We start from the raw sequence: 27,604 nt of genomic DNA, 5'->3' as shown, positions 1-27,604 counted from the left end.
ATCTATCTGCCTGCGTGCCTGTCTGTCTGTCTGTCTGTCTGTCTGTCAATCTGCCTATCTGTCTGCCTGTCTCTCTCCTTGCCTGTCTGTCGGTCTGCCTGCCTGCCTAGCTGCCTTCCTGCCTGTTTGTCTGCCTGCGTGCCTGTCTGTCTGTCAATCTGCCTATCTATCTGTCTGTCTCTCTCCTTGCCGTCCGTCCGTCCTTCTGTCTGTCTACCTGTCTGTCTGTCTAAAGGTTATATTAATTTATTGCGTTATTGAAACCCCACGTCATAAACACGTGTAGCGAATCTGCTGTGTGTGAAGTAAAGATGTAGGCTGCGCGCGGATGTCATGTGCGGTGTTTGATGTAACAGTGTGTGTGTGTTTCAGGGAGATGGTGTGTTACAGCGGCTGCGCTTCTCTCACTGTTTCAGTAACTCTGACCAGCAGAGGCTGAGGTTTAATGCTGAGAGCGTTTAGAAGCGGATTTAAAGCGAGTTAAAGAAGCTGTTAGTGCTGTAAATGTGACTGCAGCTCGCTAATGTCACCAAATAAGATCATTTACTGGGCTTTTAACACAGACAGAGGACTCACACAGGTAAGATACTTACTTATTATTTCAGCAATAGGTATTTAAAGTGTTTAAAGTAGAGTCATTGACTCTAATAATTTATTTCCATGGACTTGTCATTGGCAGAACTCCTGCCAGCTGATATCCAGCTGCTGTAGTGAAACTCAGCTGTGTGCATGTAAAGCCCTTTTTAACCTTAAACCACATTTAACTCAGTTTTTATCCTAATAAAACTAAACTTATTAATCTCAGTTATGTTTTCATTAGGAAAAAAACTCTCTTATTTTAAATATCAGCTACATATTTATTTACTATAGTAGCTGTAGTAGTTATAATATCAGAGCTGCAGATCTGTGGAGTCATCCTGACTAGTCATCAAATTAACAGGAGCACACATCCTCACAAAATATCATTTTATTGATTGGCATAGAACTTCTTAGCTTAAATCTTATCGTATAGCATACATTTATTATTGTCTATTCAAAACTCCAGTTCCATACCGTACCAGTCAAAAGTTTGGACACATCTTCTTTCATTTAATGTGTTTTTGGACACATCTTCTTTCATTTAATGTGTTTTATTTCTTTTTGTGATTGTTTTTTACATTGTGAATTTATTATACAAGGCTATACAGGAATAATAAGAAAAAACAATAAAACGGTTAAACAAATCAGATTTTGCTGGACAGAGGATAGATCTGCACACTGTGGGTTTTTTAATATTAGAGTCTTCATGAGGGAGAGTCACCTGGAATAGTTTTCTCAGCATCTTGAATGAGTTCCTGGAGGTGCTGAACAATAGTTGATGCTTTTCCTTCATGCTGTGAAGCTCCAGCTCATCCCAAATCACCTCAAATCACCATCTCAATACATCAGGTTTAGATCAGGGGATTGTGGAGGACAAACACCTTTTTACTGTTTCCAATACCGTATGTTTCCATTTACTGTTTTTATGTCTTTACTATTAATATACAATGTAGAAAATAAATTAAATATAAAGATATACAGAAAAACATGTATGATATGACGTGTATGATATCAACAATATGAACATTACTCAATAAAACTAAAATTAGTTTTTCTAAAATTATGTTATATAGATTTAAAACTGTACACATCCAAAATGCACATTACAGCTAGTCAAAATTAAATATTAAAATAGGGATATCTTGACTTGTCATTTGTACTAGTCAGAATTAATTTATGAATGTATATCTTAAATATTTATTAGTCAGAATTACAGTGGAGGTATCTGGAAATACTACTACTTATAAAATAGATATTTGTAATTTGATTTTTACTCAATATTATATAATTATAGATAAGAGAGAGTGAAATTCCATGTAAATCTTTGGCAATACATGACTAGTCTGATATATTGGATATGTAGGATATGCCATCTTGGTAATGTGATAAGTCAGAATGCCTTGATTAATCTGTTGATTTGATATAACCAGTAAATATTTCATAGCTGTTATCTAAAGTACAGACTGAGTTAAGACTAGGCTAAAATGCCATGCTGTAAATGAACACATTTGAAAGTCATTTTGACTATGCACAGTACCAGGGAGGGCTTTTATATAACATTATTACCAATCTAAACATTGTTGTAAAATTGTTACTAGAACTTACAGCAACAGTAAAGTGATATGACTACAGAGGTAGCTTGCAGTGTGCACTCAAAAAAATAAATAAAAAGAAAGACCCCTTGCTGCTATAGTAAGGCAGTAGTACTACAGGGTCACACAAGGCACATATAAATAGATTGTAACCTATTAATAGTTACTTAACTGACTTCAGGGAGCACAGGGTATGTGTGCAGAAGCTAAAGGGAAGCAAAAGTAATTATCATAGTATTATTTAATATATCTTGCATATAAATCCATCAATATTGTGTACAAATAACTTGTCAATGTGAGACATATACATACTGAACACATCATTGGAGTACATATTCACCACAGTTTACTACTAGTATAGTAACATAACATCACCCTAATCACACATGCACAGACTTGTATTTATTGTCCATTGTCTGTTGTATTTACTGTATATGCACTCTGTGTTTTGACAATTACCCTTGCACTAATGCCCTATGCCCCTTATCTTTAACTGCACCAGAGATCTAGCCTAACATTGTTTTATAGTTCTGTTCAGCCGTGTATGAGTACAATGAACATAGGTTTGATCTCAATTGAATTAAAAAAACTGTACAAAACCAGTTGTAACTGTTTTGATTTTCTCTTTCTGACAGGGTTGTTAAGATGGCTGCGGACAGCATAACGCCGCTTCAGCAGATGGTATCCTCTTGTTCTGGGGCTTTAATTACATCAGTATTTGGTAAGTGAAAAATGACAGTTCCCCCTTTTAGCAGTGTTCCAGATATTTAGTTTTTCATTTGCCTGATTGGGCTAAATTTGGGAATAGGATTGGGGTGCCTGATAGGGGTGTCACGATTCTCTAAATCCTCGATTCGATTTCATTTTCGATTTGAGGGTCACGATTCGATTCGATTCTCGATTTTCTTGTTTTTTTTTCTTGTTATTATTTTATGCCTCATAAAATTTAAATAATATATTTATTATTATTATTATTATTATAAATATTATAAATATTATTATTATTATTTATTAAGATATATATGGTAATGCCATCTAGTGACTTTTTTTGGTAGCAACAGTGTGCACTATTAAAACAAGCAGTTTATCAGAGCTGTGTGTGGATGGCTGGTGAAACTGCTCACTTACATGAAGCTGCAGTTCTTCATCCAACCACTAGTCGGAGCTGCAGCAGCAGCACAAGCCCCGCCCCCTTCACTCAGTCACTACTTCAGTACAGCCCAGCCACGGGCTACAGGGCTCAGCCAGTCCGTTTTTACTGTTTCTGTACACAAATAAAGGTTTTAACCCCACTAACCGGATAATACAGCTCACTACAGTTCATCTTTCAGCCCAAGCAGCTAACAGCAGCAGGTTAGAACAGCCGACACGGAGTCACTGCTCGGATTACATTATAAACAGGTCAGTTAGCGCGCTGCTAACCTCAGGATGTTTATAACTACGGAGTTTAGTGGACACACCACGGCCGCCAGGTAAGTCTTTTAAAGGCTACTGAAGACTATTAAAGGCTATTAGAGGTTATTGAAAGCATTATTGGGGGGCAGAAATCAGTACAGGCTGGTTAGATAAGTGATGTGGTGAAACTGTGACTAGCGCTGTCACAGTGATGTTTATTAACGTCTGCGTAGCGCGCTGCGCTATTTGCGTAGCGCGCGCGGGAGGGATCGTCGATCCTCTTTTTGACTTCGATACTCGAGACCATGACCTCATTTCGATTCGATTTCGATAAAATATCGAGATCGTGACACCCCTAGTGCCTGAGGATTTGACGTAAAAATTATCATGTATTTTTGTGGCAGGTGGATTCTATAACATAACATTGTACAGTATGTGAACAAAAGTACTGGATGAAGCACTATAATTCCAGACAATACAGATCCACTGTTCCACAGCCTAATGCTGGATATTTTGTACCCCTCTAACTTAAACAATATACAGCAAAAACAAACCCAATATAACCGCAAACATTTATTCTATTTTATAACTTGTCTTCTTTCCGTCAGAACTTTTATAATAAAGCAATCACTAGAGATTAAATGTTGGTCTATGGTTATCTTACACCTTGTTCTCCATAATTAGTTTTTGTTATACACACTGCTAACCATATTCTATTAATCTATTAATTCTATTAATTTTCAGCTTTTGGTATCAAGGTATCAAAAGTCAGTATGTATTACACTCTGACACTTTACGCCAGCTCTTCTGCGGTTCACACTCATTGTTTTCTATAGTTTGTTTTTGTTATACACACTGCTAATCATATTATATCTTTTTCAGCTTTTAATAAGATTGTCTAGTAAGCTGTGTAAGTGCTATTGTATTCATTTTTATTAAGAATATTGAAGTAGTGATAGTTTTTTTGACTTTCTGAAACCTCTCTAGATCTATTATATTCTAATAGAAAATACTACAGGGGTTCATCTCATGGGCAATTTGGCATCAGGCACTTTATAATTTTTACAAAACAATTTTATTTAACTATTACCCTTACCACGCTAATCCCCTTATAATTATTAGCCCACTTATATCTCTTTTTTTCTGAAACAATTTATTTTGTTCTAAAACAATTTCAACTACTACATTTAGTTACAGTACAATTCACATCTCTATATTCTATAATGTTACAATATGTATGATCACATATATTATATATCTAGTATGGAATTATTTAATTATTCAAGCTGTGCATTTGAGCATTTGGACTTAAAGTCTAAGTCTGATATCCAGCAATCAATACAGGCCAAAAGAGGCAGTAATCTGACCAATGATGCTATAAATGTTCCCTGTTTTGTTATTAGACTGTAAATTAATAGGCTTCAGTTGCAGTGCTAGCCACTGGATCTGTCCCTATTTTGGGTTCTATTTCATGCCTCCTGACCGCCAGAGGGCGGCTTAGCCTAGTGGATATTCCTGTGGGCACAGCAATGGACCGAGCAATTATACCAAAAAAAGCATGTGACCCACCCTTACAAGGGGCCGTCACACCCACCTATCTTCCTCTTTTTCCTCTCGCGCTTGGACCGTTCACAGCTCACAGAGCTGCAGAATTTCTGCCCTCGCGAGCTGTTTCGTTATTGGATTTACTGGATTCTACTGGATTTCGGATTACTCGATTTCACTCCTGAGAACTAGTGTGGCCCGGGCGGTGAGTATTGCGGTGACCCCGCTTGCCCGGGTTCGCTGAGTGTTAGTGCACCTTACCTACACTCGCTCGCCACGGCCTACTGCATCGCTGGTCCAAAAACCGCGTGCGTATTACTCCCGTCCGCCGTGGATCCTCTGTGTGCACCGCCTGCTATGGAGCCTATTGCCTGTCGAGCGTGCTTCGCGCTGCTGCAGCCAGACGACCCGCACACCCTGTGTACGAAGGGTACATTCGTACTCTGTACGAAGACTGTACATTTACACTGTATATTCTATTTCTTATTTGATTGTATTTATATGTATCTTTATATTTTATATTTTATCTTTTTTAACTTTGTGTATTGTGTAACCTGCTGCTGGATGCCAAGAATTTCCCCCCGGGGATCAATAAAGTATCTATCTATCTATCTATCTATCCTCCTGCCTCGGGGTCTCTCACCTCCGTGAAGCTCTGTCTGACCCTTGCGTGCATTGTGCGACAATTCCCTTCGCCTTATTAAGGACGACGCCATGCTCTCCTCCTCGGGTTCCTCGATGGTGAAAACAGGAACTAAGCGCTCTTCTTCGCGACCTGCGAACGAGCGAGCACCGAAAAGGAAGGCAGGTGCTCTACGTTCACGCCTGGACCGCTTGGAAGCTCTTGTTACTCAGCTTCAGAGTCACCAGCTGCCCTCCAGCTCGGCGCTGAGACCGCCGACTCCGAGCCCGTGGAGGATGATGATGAATACTCTCCACTGCAGCCACGGATAGCCTCTTTACTTCAGGCAATGCTGCTGACTACACTGGACGGGCTGTTTCCCTCCCACGATCGCCCCTCTCTGCAGCGGGCTCTCCTCTCGGCTCCGGCTCGGTTGTGGATGATGGAAGTGCGTTGGAGGACACTTCTCCCCTCCCAACTATGGTTCGCGCTACTCTGGCTCGGCTTGGCTCCGCTCCAGCACAGCCTAATCCCAGCTCCAGTGCTTACTTTAAGCTAACTGCGGCGGATAGCCCCGCTCTCATTCCTCCTTGCAGCGCATTTGTGGGAGAGCTCCAGTCAGCCTTTTTGGCATGCAGACGCACTGATGAAGGTATCGCTAAAGCATACAATCACGCAGCGCGCATTGGCCGGCTGGATAATACTATTTCTCATCTCCTTTTGGAAATGGAGTCTTCACCTCAGCTGGTAGATATGCCTTCTGCCTTTAGAGGTGCTCTGCAGACTGTTCTACATGGAATGGGATTCCTGACACAGGAGTTAGGCAGTTTTATGGCTAGCCTTGTGAGATTATGCCGTCATTTGTGGCTTTCTCAAGCGCCATTGTCTGATGCGTGCAGAACCGCGCTCCGGGATCTCCCGTTAATGCCCGGCCAGTTATTCAGACCGGCGGCCACAGAGGCTTTGGAGCGCCGAGCTCGTATGACCGAGACGCGACAGCAGCAGCCGAAGTCATACCGCTCTGAGCATGTGTTTACACGCCCGCGTTCAGTTCTTCCACAGGCTCGCTCTGATCAGATCAGGCGTATGCCAACTCAGGTGAATAGGCGATCTCCCCCTCGGATCTCTGGACACTTACGCCGCCCTCCAGCTCCCCCTCGGCGCCCCCCCTCTGGAACGAAAGGGCTTTGCGCTGACAAGCAGGGGCAGCCAGTGGGTGTTTTCACGGACTCTCAGCTGGCTGCGTGGTCCGTAGCTTCCACGGATCGCTGGGTTCTTTCGACCCTGAGTTACGGGTATCGGCTCCAGTTCAGGAGTAGACCCCCGCGAGTCGCACGTTTGATTCAGACACGTGTAAAAAGTTCAGTTCATGTAAACACTCTTCAGGAGGAAATATGTGCTCTTATTGCAAAATGTGCCATAGAGGAGGTGAAATGTCCCGTGTTTTTTCAGGGACACTGCTCCAAATATTTTCTAGTGCCGAAAAAAGACGGCGGCTTCCGCCCGATTCTGGATTTGAGGGGGCTGAACCGACACCTCAAACGATTCACTTTCAAAATGATTCGTCCCGTGGATGTGCTCCAGGTGATTCAGCCAAACGAGTGGTTCACCACTCTGGATTTAAAGGACGCATATTTCCACATTCCCATAGCAGCTGTACACAGGCGTTTTCTCCGCTTTGCCTTTCAGAACCGAACTTATCAGTACCGGGTTCTTCCGATCGGGCTTTCGCTAGCTCCGAGGGTCTTTACCAGATTCATGGCGGCGGTGTTATCTCCGCTGACTCGCGCTGGAATGAAGATCTTGCCGTACCTGGACGACTGGCTGATCTGTTCACTCTCGCGAAAGCGAGCGATGGCAGATCTCAAAGTGTTGCGATCTCACGTAGCAGGGCTGGGGCTTTCCATCAACCTGGAGAAAAGCTCCCTCTGTCCGAGTCAGTCTGTTCAGTTCATAGGCATGAACTTAGACTCGCGAGCCATGAAAGCATCTCTGACGACACAGCGTGTGGTGAGTATTCTGGGATTACTCTCCAGAGTTCACGTGGGCCGCTGCGTCCGCTACAGTCACCTGTTACGTCTGCTGGGAATGTTCACAGCGGCTGTGTGCATTTTGCCGCTCGGTTTGCTGGAACTGCGACCGTTTCAGATCTGGATGAATCATTTGGGGCTTGATCCGATCCGTCACAAACACAGGCTGGTGCTGATCGATCAGGGGTGCGAGGAGGCTCTCGCCCTGTGGAGGCGCCGCTTTTTTCTCATGGCGGGGTTACCGCTGGGGGTCGAGGCATCACGTCGGGAGATAATCACCACCGACGCATCTCTCACGGGTTGGGGTGCTGTATGGCAACGCAGCGCTGTGCAGGGTTCTTGGAGTTTTCACCGAGCCCAGGACCACATAAACCTCCTCGAGCTGAGAGCGGTTTATTTGGCACTCCAGCATTTTCTGCCACAACTCCAGGGTCGTCATGTTCTTGTTCGTTCAGACAATATGACAGTTGTTTACAACATAAACCACCAAGGTTGTACTCGTTCCCTGCCTGCTCTGCGTCTGGCATGCAGCATCCTCACCTGGGCAAATCACAGGCTGGCATCGCTGCGGGCGATTCATCTTGCTGGGACTCTCAATCTGACTGCGGATTTTCTCTCAAGGCAGAGGTTGGACCCGGGCGAGTGGTGCTTACACCCGGATGTGGTGCGTCAAATATGGGATCGTTATGCCGTGGCTGCGGTCGATCTTTTTGCGAGTGCGACCACCACACACTGCCAGCGATGGTTCTCTCGCATGGACGAACAAAGAGCGATGGGGACAGACGCGTTGGCACACGAATGGCCACGCTGCCTTTTATATGCCTTTCCCCCAATTCCGCTTCTTTTGAGCATCCTGCTCCGAATTCAACAGTGCAGACACAGTGTCCTGCTGGTAGCTTCACAGTGGCCTGCCAGACCCTGGTTTCCTCTGCTTCACTCCCTACTCAGCAGCGAGCCCTGGCCACTTCCTGTGAGGAGGGACCTTCTCTCACAGATGGGGGGGCGACTGTGGCACCCGTGTCCGGAATGCCTCCAGCTCTGGGTGTGGCCTCTGGGCCCCCTGATGTTTTAATGGCTTGTTCTGCCTCTGTGAAATACACTGTGGAGAATGGCAGAGCTCAGTCTACCCGTCTCTTATATGATAACCGTTGGAAGCTGTTTTCTGGTTGGTGCACTAAGTTCAGGGTTTCTCCTGTGCACTGTGATATTCCTGTAGTGCTGGATTTCCTCCAGAATGTGTTTGATGCGGGTAGGGCACCTTCCACATTGAAAGTTTATGTCGCTGCCATATCGGCCCGTCATGTGGACATTAATGGATCATCCTTAGGTTCTCACAAGCTGATCTGTGGCTTTCTTAAGGGTGCTAGGCGCCTCAGGCCTGTCAGGACCCCGCGCTGCCCTCAGTGGGATTTACTTTGTGTTTTAAGCCTCTTAAAGTGTGCTCCCTTTGAACCTCTATCACAAGCGGGTGTTAAATGGGTTTCACTCAAAACTGCCTTTCTCTTAGCTGTTGCCTCAGCAAGACGTGTCAGTGAGCTGCATGCACTTTCAGTTAGTGCTGCTTGTTTATGTTGGTGGCCTGATTGTTCCAGTGTCACATTGTGGCCTAATCCTGTGTTTCTGCCAAAGGTTCTGGAATCATCTTTTGTTAACCAGTCTATTGCTCTGTCTGTGTTTCAGGACGAGCTTGTGGATCAGCCTTCAGTTCTGTGCCCTGCCTCTTTGCTACTTGGCTCTCTTCGAAGGCGGTCGCATTCTCTCCCTCTCCTCCCATTATCTCTCCTGCTTGGCTTCTGTGTGAGTGTGTTACTATACCCCAGGAGACTTTCTCGCACTGATCTTCAAATAAGGCAAGGAAACATGGATTTGATCAGATGGTCTCTCAATGCAATTGACACTGTCTCGACGAGAAATTTGGGTTCGGGGGAACCTGCTTGTCCTGACGGGACGTTTGCTGCTGGCTACGCAATGGACGCGTGGGAGAGATGGCGTGTTGTGTGTCTGGCTGCATTCTCCGTGGAGGACGTTGAGGATGTGTATCTTTTCGGCACAGTGATCACGGGTATTTTGCTGATTGGTTTAGGCATTGCCCTGGTGTATCGGAAAATTGATGGAGTGGGGACAGCTGTCACCGGCCCCCAAAAGCTGCCCGACATGATTGATGCGGTGGGCAGGGCTGTGGGGACTCAGGCTGTTGGTATTGACCGCAAAGTGGAAGTGATCTGGGAGAAGCTCACAACTGTGAGCACTCAGACTGTGGCTACTGACGGTAAAGTGGATATCATCTTGGAGAAGCTCATGGCTTTGCAAAGGAGCATCGGAGAATTTGAGACCCATCATGGACATTAAATGGCAGCGCAAATCTTCAGCAGCCATTGGCGTAAACAACTGTTTTGGCTCCCTGCTATCAGCACGGCCTTGGCTGGTAGTGATAAAATTCCTCCAGAAGAACACTGTGACAAAGTCTCTCCCTGTTTACCTAAAATTGCTGGATGTTGACTCTGACTGGGAACGGCAGAGGATCTTTCAGCCCCCCCTCCTCCCGTTCCCTGTCCCACGCCTTCGTTGCTTGGAACCCCCCAGGTGCGGCAAGACGGGTCCGTGAGCGCGCCGGATTAATGGCGGGTTGCCGGATGGCTGCTTGTCTGGACTGGACTCTATCTCTACCACCCCTTAACCCACATGTTGCCAGAACTGTCTATTGTCTGTGTATTGCATATGTGCTGAGGTTTTTTTTTTATGGTCCCATACTGTGCTTCCTTAGGAGCACAGTATGGGGTATGCTGTTTTTTTTCTCCTCTCCTTTCCCATTGTACCCCTCTTAATTTCCTATTCTCTGTCTTCCTGTCATGTAACCCCCCCCCCTGTTGATGGTTAATTTGACCAGTCTCTGTACTTGTACTGTGGCTGTGTGAGAATAAAGCTTGATTGATTGATTGTTCGTGCACTCAGGCAATATGTTTCAGCTACGGAACCTCTTCGTTCCACTGATCAACTTTTTGTGTGTTTTGGTGGCCGCACAGTGGGTGGGCCGCTCTCTAAACAGGGTCTCTCACACTGGGTGGTAAGAGTCATCAGGATGGCGTATGATGCAGCTGGTATCACATTACCTGCATCTGTGACATGCCACTCCACTCGTGCAGTTTCCACATCCTGGGCGGTACTTCGGGGTGTTCCCCTGTCAGAGGTGTGCTCAGCCGCGACCTGGTCGTCTCCTTGCACTTTTTCGAGGTTCTACCGGCTGAGTGTGGCTGCGCAAATGGATCTGGCCTCATCCATGCTCTCAGCCAAGAATCTGCCATTGGATGTGCTGCCCTCGTGACAAAGTTGGTATGCGTCATCCACTAGGCTAAGCCGCCCTCTGGCAGTCAGGAGGTATGAAATAGAACGCTAGTTACGAATGTAACTGTGGTTCTATGAATGCTGGATAGCCGCCAGAGTCTGTCGTCACTCGGTCAGTCCGCGGGTTGCGTGAGAAGTTGTTCCGAGGAAGATAGGTGGGTGTGACGGCCCCTTGTAAGGGTGGGTCACATGCTTTTTTTGGTATAATTGCTCGGTCCATTGCTGTGCCCAAGGGAATATCCACTAGGCTAAACCGCCCTCTGGCGGTCATCCAGCATTCATAGAACCACAGTTACATTCGTAACTAGCGTTCTGTGGTTGAGGACTTAAAACATACCTTGACGTCATTGTCAACCTGTTGACTGCATGTATCCTATCATACTGTTATTATCTTCACCAGTTTAATAATTGACGTGCTTGCCGTGTGTAAGGGTTTAGTGACAATGCAATATACTCTGAATCACAGGTAATGTGACCCCAGCCTGATCACATCTGTAAACACACAGTATGGAACAATAGAAACTTGAATTCAAACAAGTTGTGCTAAAGGCTAGTGTATGATGCTGGAAATGCTAGAGGACCTCAGTAAATCAGGTTAACTTATATCTAGCTGGCTGGCTTAGGCCTCAGTGATTAGGTTAGTGTTTTTGCATTGGCTAACAGCAACAGCACCCCCTCAGCGTTTTGGTCTCATTATTAAAGAAAGAAGACCATGTTTAAAGAAATGTACTTAATTTCTTTAGAAATCACTACGTATTACACTCTGATACTTTACGCCAGCTCCTCTGCAGTTCACACTCGTTTCTCTGGTAAAAAACACTAACCTGTTAGCTCCCTGCCCTACCCCTAAACCCATACATCACATTTTTTCAAATTTGAGCTGAGGGTGAAGTCAGCTAAAATCAGGCAGTTTAGATACCCTTTTGGAAAAAATATATTTCTGTGTCTATACTATTAATGTCAAAAACGGTCCTCTGAGCCATGAGGTGGAGGAGGTTGCTATTGTCTTGTAAGTGAAGGTAAGTATGGGGGAAAGGGGTCTGGCCTTATGTATAATCCCAGGTGTTAGATGCAGGATTTGTAATCTTCCTTTATTATGTTACTTTTAAAAACACAATTATTCAGACATCTGACTCTTAAGTTCAGTAATATTTCAGTTCCAGTTCTACATTAACTGACCTGTCAAATGCTTAAATTTTTGTGCAGCAGATTAAAAAAAATAGGACGAAGCAAGTGCAGTATGTGTATGAAATATCTGTAAATAATGCACTGATAAATAATGATCATTAATATTTGTTGTTAATATTTCAGCACCGGTCAAGGGGTGAGCTATTTTTACGCAGCAAACTGAGTCAATGAGCCGGAAGTATGGCCTAGTGTAAAAATTCCCATATTGTAATGGCTAGGCCTTGTAGGGTTTGTCTGGCATGCCGTGGTTAGCAGCAGCTACCAAAAGTGCTCTGAGAAATATTAAGGTTCAGGGTAATGACACCCATGGCTCAATGATGCAAAACAAAAAGCTCCCACCACACTTAACGGACCTGCTGCTATTCATGAAAGGGAGCATGAAATACTTGTTAAATGTTCTGTTCTTTGGCTTTTACCAGGTATCACACCACATTAACACCCAGTGATGCATAAACATGTCCTTGGTACTGCATAAATCTTGGACATTAGGGATTAAAACAGCCACTGTTTACTTAAAAACACAGCTGTTCTGATTTAAATGTGTTTAAATCTATGTATTTTTTTCTCTTTACAGTAACTCCTCTAGATGTCATTAAGATCAGACTCCAGGCACAGAGAACTCCTTTTCCTAAAGGTAAAAACTGTTTTTATTTTTTTATTTTTTAGCTATTTTTTTTATTTTGTCTGAAAGATGCATTATTTAATGTGTAATTAATGACATGGTTAAGAAGTACATTTTAATTTTGAAAGTAGGGATTTTTTTACATGATGTGAATCTGGCAACTGGCAACTTTTTTACATTACATTACATTTAGCAGATGCTTTTGTCCAAAGTGACTTACAATAATGATGTACATTTAGTAATAGAAGTTGAACTTCGACATAGAAGTTTAAGGCAAAAAAAACAAAACATTTTTATATAGGGCCTAAAGGAGGTAAAAGGGAATAATGGGATAGAGGAGTAGAGGAGGGGGTGAAGGAAATGAGGTTAAGAGTAATTAGTTTGTTAAAGGTGTTAGGAGAGTAAGTGTTTTTAAACATAGCGAGGGATGCTCCTGTTCTGGTAGTAGAAGGTAGTTTAAATATTTATAATCTATCAGAATTTTGATTAATGGACCAATAGTAATGCCAACAAATTACTTGAAACAAAATATTTTTACATTTATTTTAATTGAAAATCATGATGTTTTGTTTATTTTGCAATTCTGGAGATAAAAGATTTTTGTTTGCATAACATTTGTGGTATTTGTAAAAAAACAAACAAAAAAAGCTTTACTCTGATTTCTATCGGAGTGTATGCTTAGATTTATTAATGTATTTGGACAGTTAAACATGGCTGTTTATGTGGACATAGTGGCCCCTGGTTCCCATCATTCGATAAAACAGACCTGTATGTTTCTACACAATCAACAATTTCACCTCAAAACCAGTCTGAATTACTTTCTTTACTCCTCAACACTGTAATTATCCAGATTATAGATTTATAAATAAGTGAATTTATAAAAGATTCTTTTTAGTATTAAACATATGGTCATGTTGTCTATCTCCTGCACAGGGAAATGTTTTGTGTATTGCAATGGCCTGATGGATCATATATGCGTGTGTGAAAATGGTAACAGTAAGGCATGGTACAAACCTCGCGGTCATTTCAGCAGCACACTGGTAAGTAAATAAAAAAAAATCTTCTTTAGCCAAAGATGAATGTAACTATCATACAGTAAACTGAGAAGTAAACACAGCTCTGGAAAAGAATAAGAGATCTTTGATTTTACTAAATTAAAAACTTCTAGAATATAATCAAGAGGAAGATGGATGATCACAAGCCATCAAACCAAGCTGACCTGCTTGAATTTTTGCACCAGGAGTAAAGGCATAAAGTTATCCAAAAGCAGTGTGTAAGACTGGTGGAGGAAAAACCAGGGTTATTCCACCAAACACTGACCTTAAACTTTTAAAACTTTATGAATATGAACTTGTTTTCTTTGCATCATTTGAGGTCTAAAAGCTCTGCATATTTGTTTTTAATTTCAGCCATTTTTCCTTTTTTTGCAAATAAATGCTCTAAATGAAAATATTTTTATTTGGGAGAAATGTTTTCCGTGATTTATAAAATAAAACAACAATATTAATTTTACTCAAACAAAAACCTATAAATAGCATAATAATTTTTGGCCTGTAATGAACAGGTTAATTAAGTACCTTTTTCTGCTTTTGTAATTTATAGGATGCCTTCATTAAGATCATACGGGTGGAAGGGATCAAGTCGCTGTGGAGTGGCCTTCCCCCAACACTGTTAGTCATCCACACCCATTACATACACATAAACACAAGCGTATGTAGGAGAAAATTTACCAATAATAAAGCTAATCTGGCTGCTTTTGTGTTTGGTGGCTTTTTAGATTCAGTTAGATTTGTAAGCATTCAAAAATCTCATTTTACCATTACTGTATTTTTCACAGTATGAGGCGAACTTAAAATATTTTAAATTTCCCCAAAAATGTTAGCGCGTCTTAAAATCTGGTGCACCTTATGTATGAAAATAGACCAGCAAATAGACTTTCATTGATAGTGACCTTATAAACCGGTGCACCTTATAGTGCAAAAAATATGGTATTTAATTTACCATTATTTTACCATTTGATAGTAGTTATTTTTTGTTCAAATATTCCAATTGATTTAAAAAAAAACACACAATTAGACTAGAACAGTATGTTTGTAAAGAAATGGCTTCAAGATACTTTTTGGAGTTTTTCTTTTTATCTTTGTTTCTCAGATTGTTAAATGCTCATCGTTTCTGGACGATTCTCATTGAAATTTGAAATTTTGCCCACATTTCTCAAACCTCTCATTTGCCACAGGCATGGTATAAAGGTATAAGTCTTTTACAGAAGATGAATATATAATAAAAATATAATACTTTTCTTTAAACTGTTTATTAAACCGTACAGCTCTGGTTCTGTTGAGATGTATATAGTGGTACATTTCATACTGGTTTGCTTATCTTTGAACTGGCTGGAACTTTCTGGTTGGTTGCAGCCAAGATCAATATCTAGTCTAAAAACCTGTTCTGACTAAAAGCATTGTATACTTAATCATCAGCTATTTAACATGTACCTTACTCTAATATAATTTGAATTGTAATTAAAAAAAGCAAAATCAGAATAGTAATTATAAAACATTTTCTGGATTTCTTAAGTTGCTCATAAATTCTCACTGTATTTGACAGTGCATTAAATGGCTACCCAACCAGTTATTCCCCAAGTACATTTGTTGTTGTAATGGCAGGTGAATTTGTCATGTACACAGATTGCTTTCTGGAGCACGTCAACCTGAACCTGTTTGGCCCATGTCCAGTTCCAGGCATGAGCTAGAGGGGGACTAAGGCTACGTTCACCTTACAAGCCACGTGGCTCAAATTTCGATTTTTTTGCTCAGATCGGATTTGGCTATTTTGACGGTTCACATTCACAAATGTACGGGACCTGTATCTGTGTGTAATGTGAACAAATCTGTCCCTGAAATGCTTCACGTGAGCACATTTGATACTTGTATAAACGTCTTCTTCTTCATAAACAACAAATTAACTCATATTTGAGAGACGAGAGACTCATAGATTTATAAAGGTGAAATGGATGCGTTTGTTAGCAGCTCATATGTGGAGCATCTTTTGATACGATAGAGAAGCATGTAGCACATGCGTAAAAGCAAAAAGATGCATGAATTCAGATTTGACCGTATGACTGTATTCAAGTTGCACGTCCACGGATACGATACGATACGTATCTGATTTAGGACCACAAATGAAATTAACTCAAATCTGATAAAAAGAAAATCATTTGGCACATTCACATAGTGATGAAAAAATCTAATCTTAGCCACATTGAGCAAAAAAATTTATTTGAGTCACTTCAGCCTGGTAATGTGAACATAGCCTAAATCATCATCAGCAGTGCTCCAAGTTTTAGTATAAACATTTTCTGGACAGTAGAGACAGTTACTCCAACAAAACCAGGATCATTATTTATTTTAATAACGTCAAGCCCGATTTCAGAAGAAGCAATAACAAGCAGGTGTCCCAATACTTTTTTTCAGTTTGCTGTATTTGATACAACTACAGTTAAAGACCAACAGAAAACTAAACTACATCTAGATGTGAGCTGTAGCTCTTATGATTGTGTGATTTATAGTGGTGTCAATAAAGACTTTTTTTACATAAGTGTCTCTGCGGAATAAATAGTACCAAAGAGAAAATAGACAATATTTATAATTAGAGATGCAACAAAATATATTTTTATGGGGCCGAAACCAAATATAAAATGCTGTTTTTTACAGGTTTTCATTACATTTTACCACTTTTCCACCATTTGTATAAATGATGTATTTCAAATATATATATATATATATATATATATATATATATATATATATATATATATATATATATATATATATATATATATATATATATTTTTTTTTTTTTTTTTTTTTTTAATCATTTTGGGCTATGTTTTTTTTTTGTCACATATTTGGCCAGACAAACGAAAATGCTTTTTTTGCTATTTTCATTGGATCAGTGGATCCCTAAAAATAATTCAATACAAAACAATACAATTTGATTTGATTTTATATGTTTTAAAAATAGCTTGTAGTATCTAGTTTTATCTACATAATGAGTGCTTTTAGAACATTATTGTCAATATTAAAAATGTATTAATAATTCTAATAATAATTCAAAATTTGTATGTTCAAACCCAGACTGATGAATCACAGCATATCAGTGCATTTTTATCACTCTCAGATTCTTCTCTTGGCAGAGTGATGGCAGTGCCGGCCACAGTGATGTACTTCACCTGTTATGATCAGCTCTGTACAGCACTCAGGCAAAGGATGGGTGACCAGGCTGACAAGGCGCCGCTACTGGCTGGAGCCATCGCTAGAGGTGACCATAACTCCACCCACTTAGATTTGGATCTGTAGTGAAATTTGTTCGATTTACACTTAGGTGCCATAAGTCATGGAATATCAGTATGTAAATTGATCATAAATGGCTATCTCGGGCACGCCTGTATAAGTTGTGAAGTTTTATTTTAGCAGTAAAGCTCAGCACCGGCCAGCATGCTCATGGCAAGGCAGCATGAATGATCAGTGTTAGAGCGAGGTTTATAGTGGGTGGCAGATGGATAAAACATTGTATTTAACCTTTCTCGATCCACAGTGTCACATGTACTTGAAATACATTATAGAGGGCATTACTACCCACAGTGGACAGTGCAGTGGTTGGTAATGATCATGACCATGACCAATGTCTAGCTAGAATTGTCTGTACAAAATCACATTTATAATTAATGCATGAGGCCCTAAACACATATTCATCAGGTCAGTGCAGCATTGTATAGCTTCCATGAGACGGGACAAAAGTCATGGGACCACTAATATTAGTTTCTATCTAATGACATAAGGCTTCTCGGTGTATCATATACAATCTTAGATTTATCTTCTTGTCTGTGTGTGTGTGTGTGTGTGTGTGTGTGTTGCAGCTGGATCTGCTACACTGATCAGTCCTTTAGAGCTGATTCGCACTAAGCTGCAGTCAGAAAGACAGTCCTACCGAGAGCTGAGTTCTGTGATCCGGTCGTCTGTACAAACTGAGGGCTGGCTCGCTCTCTGGAGAGGCCTGGGGCCAACACTGCTCCGGGACGTCCCATTCTCAGGTAAAGAACACACTGACACACTGTTTAAGAAACTCAACTGGAGAGTGTTTAACTGTGGTTAAACAGAGATATCTAAAAAAGTAACAAGGAAATACACATTGTGCACTGATTTCAAAAGAAGATCTGTTTTTTATGTATGGCCTTTTGAGCAAATGGGATGTTTTGTAAAATAGAATATTCTGTTTTGTATGATGCAGCCTTTTAAAATATGCCTGTATTATCATATGTCAATGTCCATGTATATCTTTTCTCATAACTGTATTGTTGGAGTATTCCTTTTCCTTGTCATCTTTGTCTCTGTCTTCAGCATTATACTGGTATAACTACGAGAAGGGAAAAGCCTGGCTGTGTCGGTACAGATCCAGTGAGCCGACTGTCACCATCACCTTCATTGCAGGAGCAGTGTCTGGATCTGTAAGTGCCCTTTGCTTCCCCAATGGTGGGATCTCTCTTCTAGTTGGCTTTGTGCTTCATTCACATTGTAAAGCTTATCTTTCTGCACTGACTGTTCATTTTCATGTTTAGAAATTACCCCGGCCTGTCTTTAGTGTAAACAGACCTGTGCTATAAAAGACCTCACTCCCTCACTCACTCACAGTATTTTCACTTTTCAGTTACTGGTTGTGGAAAGCTCCTTTTCTCCATAGTTTCCAGTTAACCCACTTACTAATTAGGTCTTCCTGTATCACCTTTTTATTCCTTTTTTCAACCCTAGTTTTGATAAAGAAGCTGAAAGATGTCCTTCTACCCGTTCAGAGACGGCGTGACCAATTGTGCTTTCGCTGGCTCTGGCTGCAAATAGAAAGCTTTTTTTAAATGAATGTACTATGTATAATAGTGACACCTATTAAAAAAATATGTATATTTCTATATATTTACTTTTTACAGTATAGTTCAGTCTTTGGTTTTAAGTAAGTTAAAGGATTCAGCAGCACAGTGAATTTTAAACCGTTACACATTAAAATGACAGTCCACAGGTTTTTGATGAGCATGTGTAATTGGACCAAGCATGCTAAAATCTACTCTTAAAACATGCATTATACTGCAGTCTATTTTCAGAGTGGATAAATATGGTGATTTTGCAAGGACTAGGTTGTGCTCTGTTTTATCTCTAGCCAGCTCTTTTCAGTTCTAATTCTTAATGAATTAACATGAACAGAGTTTGTGTTCTGGTATCTCTGGGTTATCTCAATGTCTTAAACAGCAAAAGCTTTAACAGGCAGAAAAAGGTCCCAGGATCTACCAGACTCCTCTGTTTTTATAAGAAATATAGATGTGTGGCTTTGCAGGAATGGAAGCAAAAGCACATTGATGCCTTTTATTATTATAATTTGATCTCATCTCACACACAAACACTACTACTACTTTCAATTTAAAGGAAAAAAACCTTAAGGAGTGATGCTTTAACAGAATTAACAGAATTTAACTGGTGTGTGTATAAATCTTTCTCTCAGATTGCGTCTATCGTCACTCTGCCGTTTGATGTGGTGAAGACCAGGAGACAAGTGGATCTCGGAGAGCTGCAGGCAAAGAGCCGTAAGTTGTCTCTCTGCCTCACTTTAAATCTTGGACATTATGTGGTACAAACACGGACACAGCATTTTAAATGCTTAATCCCTGTCTGGCAGAGCAGGATTGGAAATTATTATTTTAGTAATATTCAGGCTTTGTGTCATTAACACATATAGCTCATAAACAGTCATGTAGAAATAGAAGATTTCATGAAGAACTTAATTATTTTCTAATGAATCAATGTAAAGACTGATTAGTACTCTTTGTTTTATAGTGTCCACACAAGCCTCTTCTTTAACCTATAACGTGATGAAAAGGATTGTGAGAGAGAGTGGCGTCAAAGGACTCTTTGCAGGTAATTGTAATTTAAAGTGTTTGTGATATCTTGAGCATCTTAAAAATGCTCCAGCTGTGCAGCTAAGCCACACTAAAGCCCTTTTTGGATGGGATTAGTTTTACATGAGGTTTTGGTGTAATATATTTTTATTACAGGACGTCTGTAGTGTGTGATTTGCTCAAGAAAAAAAAATCTCATTATAAATGACTGAGATGTGAGTGGCTACTCAATTTATGCACTGCCATCACCTTTAAAGACACAGGATAATAACCAACATTATAACTCACTGAATAATTACATTTTTGTTCATTTTCTTGTCTTTGGAGTGTTTTATGTACTTCAGAAAAGCTTGAAAGAACACAGACGTTTATAAAACATTTATCCACATTTTACATCCCATTTTAAAGAATGTTAAAGTCTCTGTATGTCCGATGTATACCTGTACATCTGTATGGCTGATACCGGTACTTCACTCCAAAATTTCTCTTTAAAACAATCAAATTTAAATCGGGCTTAAATGTGAGAAATTTAGGATCATTTAGTGATTTTATCAGGTTTAATATCAGGTAAATATCTGGTAAGTAACTCTAACACACTTGATGAATGTTACTAATAAAAAAAAACCAAATCTGTCACTTGGAGTGCACAAAAACCTGTTATAATACATTATAGTTGACTATGTGTAATATTACATATTATATAAGACAAGTATAATTCATGAGTGATTAAAAATATATTGTGATAGGCCCCTTGGGTTGGGGTGTGACCACTGTGACCCGGAAGGGGGAAGCACGCAGAGATACACAGACACGGGGATTAAATGAACTCATATCATGCCTTTTATTGGTTTCCAACGCCCTCCACCATACCCAAAAACAATTCAAAACATAATGCTAGCCCAATGGGGCTCTTGAGTTCCGTAGTTGACTTTTAAAGTTGAAATATAAGTCTGTGCAGCCTCAGCCCTCAGCTCTCCAGTGAAAGTCCTTTCTGAGTGAGGGCTGAGGCTCAGTTTATATGCCTGTCCCAGCTGGCTGTTTAATCAGTCCTGATGCAGACCAGCTGGGACAGACAGGGCTGAGTGTTCCTGCGTGGGGCGGACCCACGGTTCCCCCGCCTCCTCACGCCACAATATTTACAGTATTATTGAGGGTGTGTTTATAAATTGGAAGCTTTTTTTAGTCCTAATGCATAATTCTGCAAGCTGGGACTGAGTTTCTTGGTATTAATGTAATGTAATGTAATGTAATGTAATGTATAACATGTTATAAACACAGCTATTTATGCATTAATGACAATTTATGATGCATAATAAACATGGGTATAATAGATTATACATTTTTATAAATATGTATAGCCATATTTATAATGTTTATAGAGTCTTATAGAGATGACATTCATAGAAAGTGTTACCATTATTATTATTATTAATATTATTATAATTGTAAAAAGCAGCTGTTAAATTTAATAATGTAGAAATCTGTAGAATCTGTAATTTCCTGTACTGGCCACAAGGTGTCACTATTTCCATTTATATTCTTGATATTGTATTCATTGTAGTAATGTGAGACAGCACTGATGCTCAGCTATCATAGGATTAAACAGCACTATTCCAGCATGACTCACAGCTATAACCTTTACGTCATACCTCTCTCACTCTCCTCCTCTTCTCCCTGTTCCAGGCTTTATGCCCAGACTTATAAAGGTGGCTCCAGCCTGCGCTATAATGATCAGCAGCTACGAGTTCGGAAAGACCTTCTTTCGCAAACGCAACCAGGAGAAGAAGATGCGGGTGCTTACCCTTCAGACCAGCAGCACCTGATCGCCCTTTAATCACTTCTCTCCCTCCCTCACTTTCTACTTTATAAACCTGCACGCACAATACCTACCATGTGCCCATACCACTGAACCTGTACTGGGCTCCCAGATCACCTTACAGAACACTCAATTTAATTATGAAACATTTGCTGATGCACAGAACTCATGAATGGCAGATCTCCTGTAATTTCTCCTTTTTTGAACTGTGGTATCGGTTCCTGTTTTTCTTGTGGTTTGTACTTGTAAGTTCTCCGCAGCCTGTGATGGATTAAGCTATTTATATCCCACAAAGCAAAAAGAATAATGCAGGCCCACTGTTGTCAAGAATAGCCTTCTTTGCAGTTCATCATCCACGCTCTGAAGCACCTCTCTGAAGTGTGGACTCAGAAGTGGGAATAGGGAATACTATGTGATGCCAAATGTACCTTCTCCCTGAAGGTTAATATAAATAGGATTATAATGGATGTGTACAAATATTCTGAAATACAGTTATGTGAAAGAAAACTTAACTTAAATTAGTTATATTTTGTATTCTAATTATTGTATTCATGCTTTTTAACATTATTTGTATTATGTCTATCTACGTATGTCCATCTCAGCCCACTAAGTGAGGCAGTGATCAGTGGTTTGTTTTAATTGAGATGTAAAATCATTTCATTTGGTCAGTCCCAGGTTTTTAAAAAATGCCAATAAAAATAATCCAGCTTGTGTAAATTTGGTCTCATTTCAGTACCTAAGAAAATGCATACAGCACACTTTAGAACCCCGTGCCATGAGTTTTGTCTTATTAGAGTAGTAGAAATCTACACCTTTTGAGACACCTGGGGCCTCATTTTTCAAGCATCTCGGAGTAAAGGTACTAATCTAAGATCACCCTTTCATCAGCTGTCTAACAGCATTTAGTAATCTTTAACTGATGCTGAATCAAAATTTTAACTTTAACAAGTATGAATAAATAAATATGGGCTCTGCTCTTCCATTGTTTCCTCTGAAATTGTGTACCTGTATCTGCTGTCCAGAAAATGGCTGTAAGGATTTGATGATAACCACGCTACCTCATCCCCACACTACTGTGGACTACAGCTTAATGCTTTATACCCTGCAAGAAGAAGTGCCAGTAATGGTGCCAGTAGAATCATGTTTCTCTGCTTCAAGGAGTCCTATTCTATTGGCAATATCTGTGCTTTTAGATTAGATTAGATTAAACAGTCTCAGCAGTGGGAGTAACTTAAAGTAGATGAATTAATTAATTAGAATGATTGTCCACAAACATTTAAGTTTATTGGAAACACCTACTTTCTACTTCCATTCACTGGCCACTTTTTTAGAAACACCTACCTTGTACTTCCACTCACTCGCCACTTTATTATAAACACCTAGCTTGTATTTAAACTCACTGGCCACTGTATTAGAAACACCTAATTCTACTTCCACTCACTGGCCACTTTATTGGAAACACCTACCTTGTACTGTCACCTATTGGCCACTTTATTAGAAACTCCCACCTTGCGTTTTTAGTCTCTGGCCACTTCATTAGAAACACCTACCCTGTACTTCCACTCACTGGCCACTTTATTAGAAACACCTACCTTGTACTTCCAGCATTGGCCACTTTATTGGAATCACCTACTTTCTACTTTCACTCATTGTCCACTTTATTAGAAACACCTAGCTTGTTCTTCCACTCACTGGCCACTTTATTAGAAACACCTAGCTTGTTCTTCCACTCACTGGCCACTTTATTAGAAACACCTAGCTTGTACTTCCACTCACTGGCCACTTTATTGGAAACACCTACCTTGTACTTCCACTCAGTGGCCACTTCATTAGAAACACCTACCTTGTACTTCCACTCATTGGCCACTTTATTGGAAACACCTACCTTGTACTTCCACTCAGTGGCCACTTTATTAGAAACACCTACCTTGTACTTACACTCACTGGCCACTTTATTAGAAACACCTACCTTGTACTTCCAACATTGGCCACTTTATTAGAAACACCTACCCTGTACTTCCACTTTATTAGAAACTTCTTTAACAGCTGCTAATACCTCTAAATATAAATCCAATATGCAGAGCTATAAGGTAAGTTGAGTGTTTCAGTGAAGAAGAGTAATTCAGCTAAATCCTGCAGCACCAAAACAGATATATTTTGGCTATGGAACAGCCAGGCAATAAAAAGCAAACACCAATAACAGACAGATGCAAAAAAAAATAGTTTGCAAGACTCATTTCATTTATTTAAGAAATCATGGCAAATGGATGTGTAGAAATAAAGTGCAAAAATACTCTCAATGCCAGCAGCAATACCACCCTGCTGAACAGTCACTGCAGAATGAGGCGACTTCAACTGTGAAAATAAGAAGACTGATAAAAACCGATCTGCTGAAACGTCCGGAGAGATGAGATGAATTCTAATGTAGAAACAAATTTACCCTTTCACTCTGCTGATACATCATTATACATTCACTAACTGCCACTCTTGATTGGTGGCATCAGAAAACAGAAAGTAACATGAATCCAGCAAATTGGAAGTGAAAATTATACTCAAAGAAAAGAAAGCTTCAAATGAAAACACTATTTTCATATTTAAAAAGATCAACTCAGTAAATATGCTGAGAGAGAGGCCTTTTGAATCACAATGTACTTTTTAAGATCAGCTCAAACTGATAAAAGTGCTGCATTCTCCCCTAAAACTGCATATTTTTCTTTGTATTTATTAGTTCGATTTTGTTTAATAAAGCTTATTTATTTTTTTGTTTTATCCAAGCAACCCTCAATCTCTAAACTCTGCAATATGTGAATATCAAAACGTTACAATATCCTGGAGTAAACTGTATTATTGGTTCAAAAGTGGGTTTTATTGATGCACAAAAATAGAGATTCAGATCGAAGTTGAGTGAAATTAGATTTTCTAAAGACAAATAAATAGCTGCAGCTTAATAAATATGATTTGGGCAAACTATAACACTCAAACACTGAAAAGCGTCTTGTTTCTGAACTTGAACTTGAAGAAACTAAACTCTTTTAAAACTTTTAATTAATTTAACTTGAATATTCAGGGGAAGTCTGGAGCATTTGAGACTAAAACAGGGCTAAATACTGTCTAAAAACCTCCTGTTGAGAATTGATACTATATTAAATAAGCACAGTCTCTCTACTGGCTCCATTATAGGGGCATAGTGGTTGGGGCCCAATGACTGACAACGGTCCCTCTGACCTGCAGGATAAGTGTGTTGGGTCTTCTGCACTGAATATTGATGTGATTTCTGCCAGAGTCGCTTGTAAATAGACAATTCTAGGGACAATTCTAGCCAGAAGCTGCCAGGCACATTAATTATTATTCACTGAGCTGTCCACAGTGGGTGGTAATGTCTTCTGTGACATTTCCCTGGTACACATGATGGGTGATCTATTCAAGTTTAATGCATGCTACCTAGTGTTTAAAGGAGAAGTCCGGTGTGGAATGGAATTTGGGTGTATTAAAACTTGCTTAAAAGTTCTTATCTTTGTTGAATAGCCCACCTCCGCTCCTACAGCTTTCTGAGATCCAGTATTTTGTGCAAATTGCCCAAACAGGCTTTTAGAATGAGTGAGACAGGGCATATTTTGCCTTTGAATATAAATTGCTTTTTCTAACGTTTTTCAGGTTCAGAGTAGCTCTACACTTTATTGGTAGAATCCAAAGAGCCCTAAAATTTAGAATGAGGCATTTAGAACTCCACAAATTGCACAGGAAGTTTATTAATAAACACTGTTTACATCACATAGCAAATAGTGCTGGGCGGAGCTTCTGCCTGCATAAGTACAGAACTCCTGCAGATTCTGCTGTTATTCCTTGCAATATAAGTAACTATAGCCATTTAAATATATTAATACTTTAGTTTAAAGGATAATATTAATGCACACTGAACTGAAGAACGAAGGGAATTGTGTACATTAAGTAATAACACACAGTAAATTGATATTAAACATGTCTTATTTGTGCAATAAAGCTTTATTTGGTCTATTGTTTACATTCTTCAGCTGTTTTTCTGCTAAAGTAGTCTGATTCATTCATATATTGTGTAATTTTGTGGGACAAATTAAACCCAATAGAAAACAAAGCCTTAATTAAAAGCTTTATTGTTTGATATTATATGTACTCCAGTACAGTAAATCACAACCCTATATTAAAGCCCAGTCATGCAAAAACACTATAAATAAATAATTAATGATATGCATTTTTGGTCATACCGCCCAGCACTGATAGCAAAGTAAATTCTAATATCGACAGTAAACAGATATTTTCAGCAACAGCTGCACTTACCTTTCTAAGGAATTAATGTTGCAATCTGATCAACTATCCTACTTAGTTGTTCGTGCTCGACGGTTGACTTATTGTGACTTAAATTTAAGATGGCGGCGCCCAGAGATTTACGTACGCTATGGGATGTAAACAGTGGCTTTTAATAAACTTCTTGTGCAGTTTTAAAGTTATTAATGCCTAGTTTTAAATGTCAAGGCTCTCCGGATTCTATCTATTAAGTGTGGAGCTACTTTGAGCCTGGATAACGGTGGAAAAAGTGATTTATCTGCAGGGGCAAATTCTAAAAGCCTGTTTGGGCAAAGTGTACAAAATACTGGATCTCAGAAAGCTGCGCAAGAACGAAGGTGGGCTATTCAACAATGGTAAGTACTTTTTATGACGTTTTAATACACCTAAAGTTGATTTCACACTGGAGTTCTCCTTAAACTTAATTTAGAAGATAACATAGATAACATATGCAGATTTGGCCATTCCCAAGGTGTTCCCATGAGGTAACACTTCATAATCAGTTTATATACTAATGTCCCATGACTTTCGCCATGTAACTGTATAATATCTAAGTTACAGTTTTAGTTAAAAAAAGTTCTCCCCTATTAGTAATGAAGCAGCGAACAGACTATCTGTTTTGTGATTCAAAATGCCTTTTTTCAGCATACTGCAAACATAGTATGAACAAGTTAAATACGAACATATTAAAAATAGGAATTTTAAGGGAAAAACTGCCTTTAATGCCTCTTGTATGCAGGGCAACCTGTTTACATTCAATGTAAAACAATTGTACAGCAAGTTCGGACCTTTCCAGCCCTTCAGTGACTGAAAATGCAGAACTAATACAGACAGAAGCAGCTTGAGGTACATGAGTGATGACCAAATCATTTAACAGCATGCTCTGCTATGTTGCTTAATAACGGTTCCGTAAGCTCGGCCTGCCACAGGTTTAGGACATTTTCCGTTGCTTAATAACACAGAGTGCACAGTCTCAGCTCTGTTGGCGCAGCTATATCAGATGTTCCTCATCATGCTCGCGAGAGAAGGTTATATACATTACACACACAATGGAAATCAGGGGCAGACACTGTGAACAATGACAACACAAATACATCAGCTTGGATAAACTAGAAAAGTCATTTAAAAAATAAGAGACTAAACAAAACGTAGTTCCGACATTCAGACACGTACAACAAAGACAAGAGGACGATAAAAAAACAGACATTAGAATACATTCCACATGCTATGATCACATGCTGTATCCAAAATGAGGATGTAAAACGGAATTTGGCGGGTGATCGTAAACAAAGTATTGGCAAAGACTTTGATGAAACACTAAAGCTGCAATCCGGGATTTCAGAACAACTACAAGGTGTAGCTTCAACACGACTTAATAAAGGAAACAGATGGGGCTCTGAGTGGTCCAGCGGTCTAAAGCGCTGCCACTATGAGCAGGGGATCGCCGGTTCGAACTCCAGCTCATGCAGCTTTGCCATCAAGCTGCCGGCGCTCAGAGAGAGCAAAATTGGCCCTGCTCCCTCCGGGTGGGTAGATGGTGCTCTCTCCCCACATCACTCCTAGGGTAATGTTCACAGCACAGGGCGTTTGTGAGCTGATGTATCAGAACCAAGCGC

The 27,604-nt window shown here is 40.0% G+C and overlaps 1 protein-coding gene across 1 annotated transcript; it reads left to right on the top strand.

Moving 5' to 3' along the window:
• Positions 1-281: 281 nt before the first annotated feature.
• Positions 282-22,385, top strand: slc25a40 (solute carrier family 25 member 40). The gene is made up of 11 exons (XM_022662666.2): positions 282-580; positions 2,807-2,892; positions 12,868-12,927; positions 13,849-13,955; positions 14,518-14,585; positions 17,108-17,232; positions 17,831-18,004; positions 18,312-18,418; positions 19,459-19,540; positions 19,791-19,871; positions 21,536-22,385. Exons 2-11 carry the CDS (start codon positions 2,817-2,819, stop codon positions 21,673-21,675), a joined length of 1,020 nt encoding a protein of 339 aa, XP_022518387.2. The 5' UTR covers positions 282-580; positions 2,807-2,816; the 3' UTR covers positions 21,676-22,385.
• The last annotated feature ends 5,219 nt before the right edge of the window (positions 22,386-27,604 follow it).

The sequence above is a fragment of the Astyanax mexicanus genome, chromosome 1 (assembly GCF_023375975.1).
Source record: "Astyanax mexicanus isolate ESR-SI-001 chromosome 1, AstMex3_surface, whole genome shotgun sequence".
In the NCBI taxonomy this organism is placed as follows: Eukaryota; Metazoa; Chordata; class Actinopteri; order Characiformes; family Acestrorhamphidae; genus Astyanax; species Astyanax mexicanus.
Note: the sequence above shows the minus strand (reverse complement) of the source record. Positions and strands in the feature narration are given on the sequence as shown.